The sequence below is a fragment of the Pygocentrus nattereri genome, chromosome 18 (genome assembly GCF_015220715.1).
Source record: "Pygocentrus nattereri isolate fPygNat1 chromosome 18, fPygNat1.pri, whole genome shotgun sequence".
Classification (NCBI taxonomy): domain Eukaryota; kingdom Metazoa; phylum Chordata; class Actinopteri; order Characiformes; family Serrasalmidae; genus Pygocentrus; species Pygocentrus nattereri.
Window position 1 is genome coordinate 12,307,731 of NC_051228.1, and position 15,768 is coordinate 12,323,498.

The following is a 15,768-nucleotide window of genomic DNA, read 5'->3' on the forward strand; positions in this document are numbered from 1 at the left end:
AGGTACTTTTGATAAGGCAGTGTACTTGCATATTATCCAAAATATTCAGTTCTTTTAAATGATGGTTCAGTTTTATTTTGTGATAATTTAACAACACACTTTGTTATATGATTTAATATTAGATCAACCCTGCCCTATAACCCTGTATAACACAAACTATTTCCATTATGTCACCCATCCAGTGGTCTGCTTAACTCTCAATGGGGTTTTTGGCATTGAATATCAGTCTATAAAAGAGAGGAGTAGACCTCAGAGTAATGAGAGTATCTATGACTTACTCAGAGAGAGGGGTAAGTAAGGCCTATAACTTCCTTCTACACACACAATTAATAAATCTAGAACTTTAACAGCCATTATTTGCTTTATATATAAGCAATACAATCTACATAAGCAGTCTGCACTGATACGTTTCAAACACAATGTACAGTCACATGTTCTTGCAGGTCACTGGAGTTGCTTTTGATGTGTATCTATTGCTTCAAAAGTAGCTCTTTCCTTTTCAGCTGTAAAGCATATAATTCATTAGTAGTTGTAGATGATTAGTAGTGAAGCTATTAAAACATGCATTTCTCATTAACTGCTTAAAGTATGTAAAAGCTAAACAAAAATAATAATATTTCACCTGTTTCTCCATGTTTTCAGTATGTCCGAGAAAAACCAGACAATCACTACTGTTGTAACAGAGTTTTTCATTGTGGGATTCCCAGGACTTCAACCAGAATACTACAATCTTATGGCTGCAGTTTTCCTTAGTATTTATGTTGCTGTATTAGTGGGTAATTCTGTCTTTATGGTGCTGTTTGCAATTGAAACAAGTATCCGTAAGCCCATGTATATCATTATGTTGAATCTGGCTGTGTCTGATGTTGGATTCTGTACTGTAGCTCTCCCTAAACTGATCTCTCGTTACTGGTTCAATAATGGCTCCATCTCCTTCCAACTCTGTCTGATTCAGAGATTGTTCATCCACTATTTTGGGACACTGAATTCTCTTATTATGATGATCATGGCTCTAGATCGTTATCTGGCTATCTGCTTCCCACTGAGATACCCTGTACTGATGACTAACCGAATTATGGGCCTCTTATCAGGGCTTTCCTGGGCATCAGCGCTGATTTGTCCCAGTATATCTTCATTGCTGACTGCGATGATGCCCTTCTGTGGGCCCAATCTGATCAATAATTGCTTTTGTGATACCTTATCTATGAACAACTTAGCCTGCACTGATACAAGAGCTGTCTATCAAGTGCAATTCTCAATGGCCATGTTTGTTCTTCTTGCACCCTTCTCTTTTATCATTTTCTCCTATGGCAGCATTGTGGTGACTGTAATCAGGACACTGAACAGTCAAGGCAGATTGAAAGCCTTTTCCACTTGTGCCACACAGCTGTGCATCATTAGCCTTTATTATGCACCTCGCTTCTTTGTATATGCAGCTCCTAACATACCTAATTTGAAAATGACAATGGATCAGAGACTGGCAATTTCTATGTTCTATTCTCTGATGCCACCACTAGTGAACCCACTCATATACTGCTTCAGAACCAAAGAGATCCAACAACTGTTTGGGAAATGGTGCTCAAGAAAGAACATAATGAGTCAGAAAGTCAGTGTTGTCTTTTTCCCCAAATGACACAACCTATTTTGTCTTTCATCTATTACTCCTGTTGATTGTAAAGTACAGTTACAATCTAATATTTGAGGTCTATATATAAATAATTGCAAATGTCTCCTAGGTTCGATTTCCTACATGAAAAAAGAATGTTTTATATATAATGAGAATTATTATTGTTTACTGGCAATTTCAGTCTTATATTTCTTACATTATTTATGTTATTGTAGGAATGTTGTAGTCCTTAAAATAATAAATTACAAATCTTGATTATGCTTAAAATGATATTTGCTTTTTCTTCTGCCGCTCTAATTAGGGGTTTTTAGATGGATTTCTGTCTCCATCTTGTGGTCAAAATGACACACACATAGTCTCACTCTTCTTTACATGGTAAACAGCTGTCTTTATTGCCTGGCTATTGCTGTCAAGTGGCTGCTAATGTGTTGCAATGCCATTATTAAAGTTTAATAGCAACTACATTGAAGCACATATGAGTGTACAGTAACTGTGTAATTACAGTGCATGGGTGTATATGTGGATTTGAGTGTGTAATACCTGTTTAATTAATCTGCATTAGTCTGTATGTGTGCGAGTCTGTCACTGCTTTTTGACATGCTCTCTATTACTGAAATAGTGCAGTATAAAGTGTATAGTGTTTTTTTAAAATCACTTCCCTTATACAGGTCCTTCTCAAAAAATTAGCATATTGTGATAAAGTTCATTATTTTCTGTAATGTACTGATAAACATTAGACTTTCATATAGTTTAGATTCATTACACACAACTGAAGTTGTTCAAGCCTTTTATTTTTTTAATATTGATGATTTTGGCAAAAAAGTAAAGAAAAAACAAAAATCCAAAATCTAAAAAAATTTGCATATTTCATCCGACCAATAAAAGAAAAGTGTTTTTAATACAAAAAAGTCAATCTTCAAATAATTATGTTCACTTATGCACTCAATACTTGGTCAGGAATCCTTTTGCAGAAATGACTGCTTCAATGCGGCGTGGCATGGAGGCAATCAGCCTGTGGCACTGCTGAGGTGTTATGGAGGCCCAAGATGCTTCGATAGCGGCCTTAAGCTCATCCAGAGTGTTGCGTCTTGCGTCTCTCAACTTTCTCTTCACAATATCCCACAGATTCTCTATGGGGTTCAGGTCAGGAGAGTTGGCAGGCCAATTGAGCACAGTAATACCATGGTCAGTAAACCATTTACCAGTGGTTTTGGCACTGTGAGCAGGTGCCAGGTTGTGCTGAAAAATGAAATCTTCATCTCCATAAAGCTTTTCAGCAGATGGAAGCATGAAGTGCTCCAAAATCTCCTGATAGCTAGCTGCATTGACCCTGCCCTTGATAAAACACAGTGGACCAACACCAGCAGCTGACATGGCACTCCAGACCATCACTGACTGTGGGTACTTGACACTGGACTTCAGGTATTTTGCCATTTCCTTCTCCCCAGTCTTCCTCCAGACTCTGGCACCTTGATTTCCGAATGACATGCAAAATTTGCTTTCATCCGAAAAAAGTACTTTGGACCACTGAGCAACAGTCCAGTGCTGCTTCTCTGTAGCCCAGGTCAGGTGCTTCTGCCGCTGTTTCTGGTTCAAAAGTGGCTTGACCTGGGGAATGCGGCACCTGTTTCTACTCCAGACTCAGTCCACTGCTTCTGCAGGTCCCCCAAGGTCTGGAATCGGCCCTTCTCCACAATCTTCCTCAGGGACCGGTCACCTCTTCTCATTGTGCAACGTTTTCTGCCACACTTTTTCCTTCCCACAGACTTCCCACTGAGGTGCCTTGATACAGCACTCTGGGAACAGCCTATTCGTTCTGAAATTTCTTTCTTTGTCTTACCCTCTTGCTTGAGGGTGTCAATGATGGCCTTCTGGACAGCAGTCAGGTCGGCAGTCTTACCCATGATTGCGGTTTTGAGTAATGAACCAGGCTGGGAGTTTTTAAAAGCCTCAGGAATCTTTTGCAGGTGTTTAGAGTTAATTCGTTGATTCAGATGATTAGGTTAATAGCTCGTTTAGAGAACCTTTTCATGATATGCTAATTTTGTGAGATAGGAATTTTGGGTTTTCATGAGCTGTATGCCAAAATCATCAGTATTAAAACAATAAAAGACCTGAAATATTTCAGTTGGTGTGCAATGAATCTAAAATATATGAAAGTTTAATTTTTAATATGCTAATTTTTTTAGAAGGACCTGTAGTTCCTTACCAACAACCTTTAATCATGTTTGGAAGTTCTTGAATTTTTTCACAGGTTCTCTTTGAGTGATTCCCGTACGCAGTTGCTGACAGTTTTGTGTTGTTACGGGTGAGATTCAACATGGCTGGTAGCTGCTAGACTGGACAATATCAGCAGCAAAGTGGCAAGCAGTTCTTAAAGCATTTTACAGTTTTTTGAAAAATATTAAAAACAGCAGGCCAGAGGAGTTGAAATTATTCATCAATTATTGCTTCTTCAATTTTACTACAATGTCAGAAAAAAAACAGAGAAGAAACACCTTGGTACAAGCGACTATTCTACAAACAGAGGGCCTGGACACCAGTGGTAAAGTAGATGTTAGTGTGTTCCAGTCTATCAACATTAAGGTCTCAAGTCTGGAATTTCATCTCTCTTTAATTGAAGAACTGCATAAATGCAATACAGACTTAAAAACGTTTGAAATTCAGTTTCATTTGCAGTTGAGCTGGACTAAATTAATAAAGAAAAAATGCCAAAAGAAATGCTGTTGGATGTGCAATAATAATAATAATAATAATAATAAAATTTCATTTGATAAGCACCTTTCAAGACACCCAAGGACACTGTACAATAAAGATAACAAATCTAAATAAAAAATAGCATGTACAAATATGTAAAAACAATACACATACTTTACAAAAATCTCTATACTGGTTCACCCAAAAGGTGGGTTTTAAGACTGCTTTGAACATAAGCCAGGGTTGAACAAGCACACAACTCAGAGGGGAGACTGTTCCACAGCTTGGGACCATCAACACTGAATGATCTGTCACCAACATTATGCAACTTAGAGGGAGGAACTTTGAGCAAATGTGAAGAGCGAAGAGTGCGTGCTAGAGAGTAAAACTGAAGCAAACTACCAAGGTATCAGGGGGCAAGGCCATTCAAAGATTTAAAAACCAGCACAAGCAATTTGTATCAAACACGTTACTGTACTGGGAGCCAATGAAGTTGTTTTAGGTTGGACTGATGTGCTCCCAGGATCTAGTGTGGGTTAAAACCCTAGAAGCTGAATTTTGCACATATTGCAGCGTATTTAGAACCAGAGTGGGGAATTAGTATAGTACAGCATTGCAGTCAATTCTAGATGTTACAAAAGTATGGATAACAGTCTCAGCAGCAGAAAAAGAGAGAAAAGGGTGGATCCTAGTAATGCTCTTCAGATGGAAGAGGCTGCTTTTCAAGTGTTTTTGATATGGGGTTCAAAAGACAGAGCGGAGTCAAAAATCACTCCCAAATTTCTAATCTGGGTCGAAGAAGAAACATTATAACCAGGAATAGAGACAGCAGTGTTGCTTATATTTTTAATTGTAGCTGGAGAGGTAATTAATATGGCCTCTAACTTATTACTATTCAGACTCAAGATGTTCTCAGTTATCCATGTCCTAACATCAGCTAAACATTTAATCAAATATGATTAAAGATGTACAAAGATGTACAAAGATGTAACATGTGCTACAACTGAATATTGTCAGGGATACCACAGGGTGGTATACAGAAAAGGTTTCAGAGGAAAACATCAGAGACTTTCTCCTCAAACACCTAAAGCTTCACAAAACTACAATAGATGAGGTTGTTTACCACATAGGTGGCAGAGTTAACATCTACCCACAACCCATCATAGTCACATTTGAATGATACAAGCCGAAAGGGCTTGTTAAAAGCCAAAAAATAGAACTTCAAAGGGGCTAAATTTGGCCTTAATAACAAAGTAAGGAAAGAACAGATTAAAGAAGGGATACATGCCACATTTGTGGTAGATTGATGATCTGGTAGACATAGATTGCTTCACATCAAACAGCACATTGTCTTTGTGTGTCTGTTGTCGATGTTTGTGAGAATGTGTTGTCTTGTTCTAACAAAGTCTCCCTGTCTGAAGTCAATCTATTGTTTAGTTTACGGTTCATATAAAAATGTGGGTTTCCCAGAAGCATTCTTTTCACTTCATGAGGTGTTAATAGTGATCTGTAAGGTTGGAGTTTATCATTAGTCATGGTATTACATTAGTCTCAAACCACTTACCAGACAGCTTTAATCCTATACTCACATCCTTAACATACATTCATGTCTGCTTGTTAGCTAAGTTTGCTTGCTGGAATATTTGTGGTATCAATTCACAAACAAAAAAAGCAAACATAGTAAATCATCTCATTAAGCTTAAAGCCAATACAAGAGAGTCAAATCACAGATTTTGAACGTCAAAAATAATAGTGAATTCAGTAATGAAATTGTCATTTTAGATCATGCACCTGTGTAGGTGAAATCGCCTACAACACTTCAATACATCACTTTTATAGTTTTATTAGAAGTGAGTCAGTTTTCAGATGGGAGTGGGAATCCTTCATTGAACTAAATCAATTCCACCTAATTTTGGAAAGCACCCAAAATAGTTTGGCAAGGTTGGACTTTTTGTATTCATCATACAAAAAAAAAAGATAAGGAATCTGAAAAATTCCTTGAACAAATAAATAAGATTAATGTCAATAGCTCTGATGATCAATATATGATAAAATAAAAGAAATAAGATTTAAGATGAACAAAACTGTCAAGACGAGAATGGGAATTCTCAGTCATATGGCCAAAAGCGTAGTTTAAAGCACCTGGTATGTCCAAGTACTAACCAGTTTCCACCCTGCTTTACTTCTAAGTGTGGCACAGTGGTGCAGTTGGTGGCACTGTTGCCACATAGCAAGGCGAGGGTTTGATTCCCTAGCTGGGCAACCAGGGTCCATTCTGTGTGGAGAAAAGTGTCTGTGTGTGAATCTGTGCATCTGCCCTGTCCAGTGTGTGTCTGATGGTCTGTCCAGTGTGTTTCCTGCCTTCCACACAATGAATGTTGGGATACACTGCCCCTGACCAGCGGGTTAGATAAAGAATTATTTTAAAGAACAGCAATAAATGAGACACATTCTTCACAAACCAGCTTAATCCCTTACACATGAATACTGACACAATATTGTTAAAGCCAGATTAACATCCAACAGTCTGTTCTAACTGATTAATGCTGATCTAAAAAATCATAAGCAAAGCACTAACAAACAGGCTAGAATAAGTCATCATTATACACCCAAATCAAACAGGATTTTTAAAGGATGATGCATTTCAAACAATAAGCTTTTATTGAATGTGTTTAATATCTCACAGAAAAACACATTAAAAGCAATAGTGTCCCTCGAGAGATCTTTGACAGAGCAAACTGAGAATTTCTCTCTTCAGCAAGAGCTTTTACCAATGGATCAAGACACTATATAAATGACCCATGGCAGCTGTTATGACTAATAATTTAACATCACCACAGATTTGTTGACACAGACAAGGGTGCCCACTTTCACCCAGTTTGTTTGCCATATTCATTGATTCATCAGGATGATCAAATGCACAGCGTATTGATTAAAAGGCAACCCATACAATTAGTCTGTGGCGGTGTGGTGGATGAATGGCCCAGAGGCCCCCAATTCCCAATATGCAAGGACATTCGGGTTGCTATTTCCCATTGCTCTGAAATCTATTGTAATCACACAGAAACATATTTTTACACTCGCAAGAAAACATTTAAAACAAAGCTTTATATGAATGACTCCAGTGACTCCAAAGTCAACATCCAGCAGTCATTATACCATGCAGAACTAGAACAATCCTGCTTACATGGATCTGGGGCTGTGAAGCCACACAGACCTTTGTTCCTTTGAAAAAAACAATGGACCAAACAATACACATACGATGATACAATGTTATGTATATACAATATACATTCATACTACATACTGTGGCCATTTCTCATTAAATATACACGTGCCTGTGTGATGGATTCCACCTCACTTGGATCTGTTAATAAAATCTGTTCTATATCTGTTAATAAAAGTCTCTTTGATATCTTTGGAGATAAGAGGTGTAATGCAGCTCTGGGGATGTTTTAGGGTATCCTAACATCGTCAAACATCCCTTTCCCAGCATATCATTCTTCTGAGTGTCGTGACAGGGAGTCAGCTGTCAAATTTTGACTGCCCTCCCTGTACCTGATATGAAACTTGAACGGCTGCAGGGATAAGTACCAGTGTGTGATTCTGGCATAACTGTCCTTCATCTTCCTCATCCGCTGCAGTGCTCTATGGTCAGTCTCTAAGGTAAAGTCAGAACTCAGTAAGAGTCTAAGGACCATTTCACTGTGTGAGTATCTTTCTTCACAGTCAAATATTTTGTCACTCTGCAGAACACCTGATGATATACAAGATTGATCTTACATCTTTTCCTTTCTCTTGTAATAACACAGTGCCAGTCCACATGCATCACTCTGGACAATAAGGGTTTCAAAAAATCAGGACTACCTAGCACTGGGGTTTATCCTTTTTGTAAAGTCAGTCAGGACTGCTGCACAGCTGGAAAAGTTGGGTATAAATCATCTATACCAACCAACTAGGCCATAAAACAGATCTTACCCACCTATAGCTGGACAAGATCTGAGCAAGGACATATAACTCTGCCTCCAAAGAGGGGACTTTCCTTTTAGCCAGGCTGCACTTTGCTGGAGCTCTAGTTGCTCCAGATGTTCCTGCCACATTGAGCTACAGATAACCATGTCATTGATGCAAGCTTCTGCAAAGTCTTTTAAGTCCTCCAAGACGTCATCCATTAGCTTTTGCAGCTATTGCAGCAGTATCATGTAAATGCTGTCTCTAAAAGCTTCAGTTCTCTAGTCTGTTGATAACTTTGCTTTCCCAGCCTCTCTATCATTTAATCTGCACACAGCATGATGTATTAGTCAAAGGCTGAAAAGTCAACACAAAATAATAGTCCACCATTCTTCTTTGGAACAAGGACTACTGGGCTGCACCATTCACTTTAGTAGCAACATTACAGAGACTAGTATCACTAGTTGTAACATTGTCTGAACCTCCTTTGTCAGGTCAGGAATCAGACAAGTGGGCTCCCTGCAGTATATCTGCTTGATGGGTTTTGTGTTTGTCAGGTAGATGTGATAAATAGTGTTTTTATGCCATGTACAAAGTACTTTTCCTTACTCTTTTTCTCCTCTTCTTCTGCTCGGACCCCTAAATTGGACCACTGCAACATTTTGTGCACTCTGTCTCTCCTACCCAAACAACATTCTATAGGACAGTGGTTACACCTCAGTTCTACACAATTCTACACAGTTCCATACCTGTCATAATGCCAAACACACTAACTGCATTTCAGCTGCAGGTTAACCAATATAAACACCTAACGTTAACTTAGCATCTCAGAAACTGAGCCCATGTATTACTGAACCTGCAGCAAGAAAGGATGCCTAGTGTCCAATTAAGCAGATAGGTTTAAAAGGCTGAGCTCCTAGGGAAATTTAAATTTTGAATATTTAAGGTTTTAATATTTAATATTTAATATTTATTTTGAATAAAAAATGAGCAGTTCAGGGTGTAGCACAACATTAATTAAAAAATAAACATTTTATAATAAGGCCATTTCATTAATTGAGTTTGACATCCTCACTTTAGAACATGAATAACTGTGTTACTTTTCATGGCTATTTCGTGCCTATTGAAATTGAAAGATTAAAAATGCTCAAGAAGTTGTGGAAGCACTTCTAACTGTCAGACTATAAGATGTGATAAGAGGTTGGTACACCATAGGGGTGTGTAAATGCAGTGATACCCATCAGCATACTACTAGTCAAGACAGCAACTCCAAAAAGGAGAAACTCAAAACCTGAAAACCACTTTAGGCCTCAGAGTGAGTCAAACTTTGCAGAGCAATTATGATGTAATTGCAGTTTAAGCAGTTTCTTCGCAGCCTGTAGTCCTTGAGCCCAAATCTGGCTGCACTAGCTGAGTAGGGCACCTTCCACAATGGTCCTCTTCTGGTTCAGACAGGCCTACAGCTCCAAAAGACCCTAAATCTTCAGGCCCAATATCCATAGCTCATCCATGCATGACTGCATTCAACTCAGCCTGTGTCGCCCTAACTACTGCTTTCCATGATACGAAATTAGATAAACAAAGTAATTCAATAAAATAAAAAAACATATTAAAAAAAAAATACAAAAAAAACATAAAGGTAAAAAATAAAACTACAACTTCTGATTTGTAATCAGCCTTTAGATATGTAACTGTTCTAACTGGATATATTCTGAGCTACATTAATAATGAATATATTTAAATTTGAGGTTAAAAATTAGTTGATTATGAATGATCTTTTTTCCTTTTTTTAAGGGTACCCAGAGAAGTCAGTTTAAACCATAGAACATGAAGAACGCCTAAATTTTGTGATCTTAAAATTCATGATGGCAAACACACTTAAAGAAGCTCTGCCAAATGTTAAGGATCCAGACCGTGCAGAGCTTTATATGTAATAAGGTGAACATTGCACTGAACATGGAATGCAGTGGGTAACCAGTAAGGATTCTGGTTAAAATAAGGGGCAATGTGATCATTGTTCTTTGAAAAGGTGATGATCCTAGCAGCGGCATTGCTGTAACCTAGTGAGGGTTTTGACAGGGAGGCCAGATAGAGGAACATTGCAATAATCTAGCCATGATGTTATTAATGCATACACAAGTGTTTCTATGTCTGCCTGGCTAAGAAATGGCTGGAGACAAGAAATATTATGAAGATGGAAAAATTTATCTGAATGTAAAAGACAGTGGGAACAAACATATTTTTTGAGATTGTGGATGTGGAGAAGGTGTTACTAGAATCTCATTAATATTGATTCCAAAGAAAGATAAATTAGATATCAGTGTCTTTGAGCCAATTAAAAGCGACTCAGTTTTAAAAAGTTCATACTTATCCATGATTATATGTCATGAATACAGTCAGATAAAGCAGGTGGCAGTATAGTCTGAGCAGGGCTGACAATAGCATAGATCTTTGTTGATGATGACTGCTTAACATTAAGCACTTTCACAGACAGATTTAAAAATTTGGAGGCACAAATTGTGCAGTTTTAACTAGTAAATTTATGATCGGTTCCACCCTACTCTCCTATTCATCTGTTGGACTGTATTGTGCTGTTCACATCCCACCATAAAACATATCTGTTCAAGATATTTCAAGATATTTCTCGATTTGATGTCCTTATTTGTTTTTAATTTATCTCATCAGTTTATTCTAAGATGACCTTGGATTTCTTTTTTCTTTAAATGCACCTGTAAAATAGCATATAATAATAATAATAATAACAATAACAACTAATTATGATCTCACAGCCTTTCATTTATATATATATATATATATATATATATATATATATATATATATATAAAATATTATTTATTTGGGTGGTGTATCATTCTCAGCACTGCAGTGACACTCGTGGTGGTGGGATGTTAGTGTGTGCTCAACAGCAATGGTCTCTGACTTTATATCTACAGCGGATATAAAAAGTCTACACACCCCTGTTCAAATGCCAGGTTTTTGTGATGTAAAAAAATGACAGCAAGACAAATCATTTCACAACTTTTTCCACCTTTATTGTTACCTATAACCTGTACAATGCAATTGAAAAACAAACAGAAATCTTTACACTGGAAAAATATAAAATAAAAAACTTAAAATAACCTGTTTGCATAAATATGCACACCGTTAAACTAAGACTTTGTTGCAGCACCTTTGGCTTTTATTACGGCACTCAGTCTTTTTGGGTAGGAGCCTATCAATGTGGCACATCTTGATGTGGCAATATTTGCCCACTCTTCTCTGCAAAACCATTCCAAATCTGACAGATTGCGAGGGCATCTCCTGTGCACAGCCCTCTTCAGATCACCCCACAGATGTTCGATGGGATTCAGGTCTGGACTCTGGCTGGGCCATTCCAAAGTCTTAATCTTATTGTGGTGAAGCCATTCTTTTGTTGATTTAGATGTAAGCTTTGGGTCATTGTTGTGCTGAAAAATGAAGTTCCTCTTCATCTTCATCTTTCTAACAGAAGGCCAAAGGTTTTGTCCCAACACTGACTGGTATTTGGAACTGTTCATAATTCCGTCTACCTTGACTAAGGCCCCAGTTCCAGCTGAAGAAAAACAGCCCCAAAGCATGATGCTGCCATCACCATGCTTCATTGTAGGTATGGTGTTCTTTTGGTGATGAGCAGTGTTGATTTTGCACCAAATAAACCTTTTGGAATTATGTCCAAAAAGTTCAACCTTGGTTTCATCAGACCATAACACATTTTCCCACATGCGTTTGGGAGATTTCAGATGTCTTTTTGCAAAATTAAGCTGGGCTTGGATGTTTTTCTTTGAAAGATAAGGCTTCCGTCTTGCCACCCTACCCCAAAGCCCAGGCATATGAAGAAGACGGGAGATTGTTGTCACATATACTGCACAGCCAGTACTTGCCAGAAATTCTTGCAGCTCTTTCAGTGTTGCTGTCGGCCTCTTGGCAGCATCCCTGACCAGTTTTCTTCTTGTCTTATCATCAATTTTGGACGGACGTCCTGTTCTTGGTAATGTCACTGTTGTGCCATGTTTTCTCCACTTGATGATGACAGTCTTCACTGTGTTCCATGGTATATTTAATGACTTGGAAATCACCTGACTGATATCTTTGAATAATGAGATCCCTCTGATGCTCTGGCAGCTCTTTGCGGACCATGGCTTGTGCTGGAAGATGTGGCTACAAAAATGTCAGGACAAGCCTACTAGAACAGCTGAACTTTATTTGGGGTTGATCAGAGGCACTTTAATTGGTGACAGGTGTGAGCTGACTCCAATTTAACATGAGTTTGAATGTAATTGGTTAAATCTGAACACAGCCACACCCCCAGTTATAAAAGGGTGTGCACACTTATGCAACCACAGTATCTCAGTTGGTTATTTTTTACTTCAGATTTCTGTTTGTTTTTCAATTGCATTGTACAGGTTATAGGTTACATTAAAGGTGGAAAAAGTTGTGAAATGATTTGTCTTGCTGTCATTTTTTTACATCACAAAAACCTGGCATTTGAACAGGGGTGTGTAGACTTTTTATATCCACTGCATAGGTGGACCATCAAGGCAGGTGTATCTCCTAAATGTAGACAGTGAGTGGTCATGGTGTCTAAAAACTGGACCTGATAAAATGAACAATGAGTGTACATTTGGGATGTGTAGTACTTAATGTCTAATGTAGTGTCTAGTCAAGTGTAAAACACAGAAAGAACCAGTGGGAGTGATGTGAGTCATTTTCACCACAAGATGGAGACACAAGTACACAGCTTCAGACAGCTCCAAATCCAAACTAATGAACAAGCTGGCAGCAGCAGTAATACACTCCCCAAGTTTAAGGAAGAAGCACTGAGATGAATCCAGCCTCTTCTAGGGTGAAGCAGATTGTGGAATTGTAGACAGATTAACTCACACTTCATCTCATGTAAAATTGGTGGTTGATTAAAGAGAGACAGTCTCTACCTTCTGTTTGAATATACTATTTACTTGTAATGTTGACACACAAGTGAATAATAAATTAGCTCCTTATAATCCCAGGCTTATTACATTATTACTACAGGTGCTTCATTGCACATTGGATGAGCTTTTCTTAGGTTATAGAAGCATGTAATAAAACTCTGTCAGCTTTGGCCTTTTAAGGAGTTAACACAATGTAAGACAGGGTTGCCAACCATTTAGGTTTTCCCTGGAATGAGTTTAATCTATTCAGATTATCCACAACACAGGGACGACTGGGACAGCACTTTGTCAGTGTGATAACTGAGAAGGACTGGGTTTCCTCACAGCATTTTAGCACAAAGATGATTCTTACGCTGAACAGTTTTTACCATGTAAGATGATCTTTACACTAACATGCTTTTACAAATTGGGCCACGATTGGGTCCTGGGCTGAACTGACATCTATCTATCTTAGGCTGCATCTTGAGCTACCTGCCTGATACATGCAGTATAAAATCAAACCACTGTTCGGGTGTCAAGAAACTCTACAGGACTGTGGTGGCAACCCTAATGTATGCTTGTTCCCACAACAACTTACTGGCTGACATTTGATTATCCTGTTTCGTTCATTTTGACCTCACTTTAGGTTCAGGTAGAATAAGAAATCAAATGTGTCCCTCATGTTTGTTATATTTTTTAAAAATCTGGTAAATTTTTAAAAAATTCTGCAGGGCCTAGAACTGCAACCACTTTTGAGTCACAACAGTCATTTTTTTTCCAGTGAAACAGTTCAATGACATCATATCCTTGGGTCTTATTGTGAATTATCGATGAACATTCTTAACATTTTAACAACAAATATTTGAGTCCATGTCCAGGTATTGTGGGAAATGAGTAAAAAGCGCTTTAATTCCCACATTATTCAAGTTAGCACGGAGAAATAAAATATTCCCTGTAAGGTCTTGTGTTCTGTTTTTCATTAAGTCTTGCCAGATGGCTATAGCAGAAGCTTTACATAGCACTTTTTCATTAAAAATATTATATATAATTATTTGGTGTATTTGGTGTACAGCTTACAGTTTCGTTGTTTTCAATTCCACCAATTGGCATTTACATTTAGAACATATATCTGATCACTTTACAGTGGTAGGTGAAAGTACTGGTTGGACTCTTGCCCAAGGGATCATATTTCTATAGCAAAGGGTGCTTGCCTGGTGAGGACTGAGCCCCAGTCTGCAGGATGGAGGACAGAGGTGTTACCCACTATACCATACCAACTACTCCTGTTGTATGTAGGCCTGGGTGATAGGGTGATGTAATCAGATATCGTCGATGGTGTACAAGTAGCTCATTGGCGATGTGTAAAAGGTAAAACAACTGAGAGAGAATTAGAGAGGACTAATATGAGAGAGAGAGAGAGAGAGAGAGAGAGAGAGGTACAGTATTTGTTAAGAAACTGTGTTATTTCTCTCTGTTACTCACTGTAGTCTTTATTGTATGAGCTGTAGATTAATACTTGTAATCTTGAATATTTTTGCATATTTGTAACCAGAAATCGGCAGTGGGAGTGATGGACAGATCTTTTTCCCATTGTATAATGGCCAAAGATATTTTTGCATCTTTTTTAGATAGTATTTTGTGCAATTTTGACAGGAGTTTGTTTCGAGAGGATATGTTCAAAAAGTCTGATATTCAGAAGGGTAGATCTGATGTATTTTGTGCAACTTATTTTTAGTTATCAGCCAGGCCTAGTTCTATGCCCCATGAAACTTTAGAGGAGGTCATTTTGGGAATATATGTTTCAAAAAACTATAACATTTCTCAGTTTCAGCATTTGCTATGTTGTCTTTGTACTTTTTCATTTAAAAGTAGGGTTTAAATAATTTCTGTTTTTACTTACATTTTGCACAGCATCCCAACCTTTTTGAAAACAGGGTTGTAGGTAACAACCATGCACCAAAACTGTCACCATCGGATTAATAGGATTTTGAGAGAGCTCCCCTCTTGCTTAAGATCTAAGAAAATCCACAGGTTTTTCTGTGCATCCTTCCACTGTGAGAAGACAACACAATACTATGGGTCTGACAAAATGTGTAGCTGTCAAGAAGCTGTTACTGAGAAAAATAAAGGTTATAGAGACAAAGAGCTGAGATACTAAATACTGAAAAATGTAATATTACATTTAGCTCTTGAGACATCTGTGATAGTTGCCTGCTAAATGTTTTCTACTTTTTCCCCTAACACAAAAAGCAATAACTTGTACTTTGTAACTGTTTTTACCAGAAATGAAGTAAATGAAATGGTGGTCTCTTCTTTTGCACTGCATGTCTACTATATATACTATCTGCAAGTCAGAGATCTGTGTGAGAAACAATAATTACTGAGCACATTAAACATTTCAGCAATATGTATGAGTATTACCAAAATCCAATCTAAGATAGACATTAAAGCTTTTAAGAAACAAAAATAAGATCACTGCCTGGCAAAGATCAGTGGACATTTATATGCAATATGTAGTGAACAGCTTTTTGAAGAAAAGACAAAGAA

General features: G+C 37.7%; 1 protein-coding gene across 1 annotated transcript; it reads left to right on the forward strand.

Annotated features, from left to right (window-relative positions):
- Window positions 1-628: 628 nt before the first annotated feature.
- LOC108439239 (olfactory receptor 1-like) lies at window positions 629-1,633 on the forward strand. The gene has a single exon (XM_017717509.2). It carries the CDS (start codon window positions 644-646, stop codon window positions 1,631-1,633), a length of 990 nt encoding a protein of 329 aa, XP_017572998.1. The 5' UTR covers window positions 629-643.
- Window positions 1,634-15,768: the final 14,135 nt, after the last annotated feature.

Excerpts from the sequence above, each read along its gene's own strand:
- LOC108439239 (XM_017717509.2), top strand. The coding sequence starts at position 644 with ATGTCCGAGAAAAACCAGACAATCACTACTGTTGTAACAGAGTTTTTC.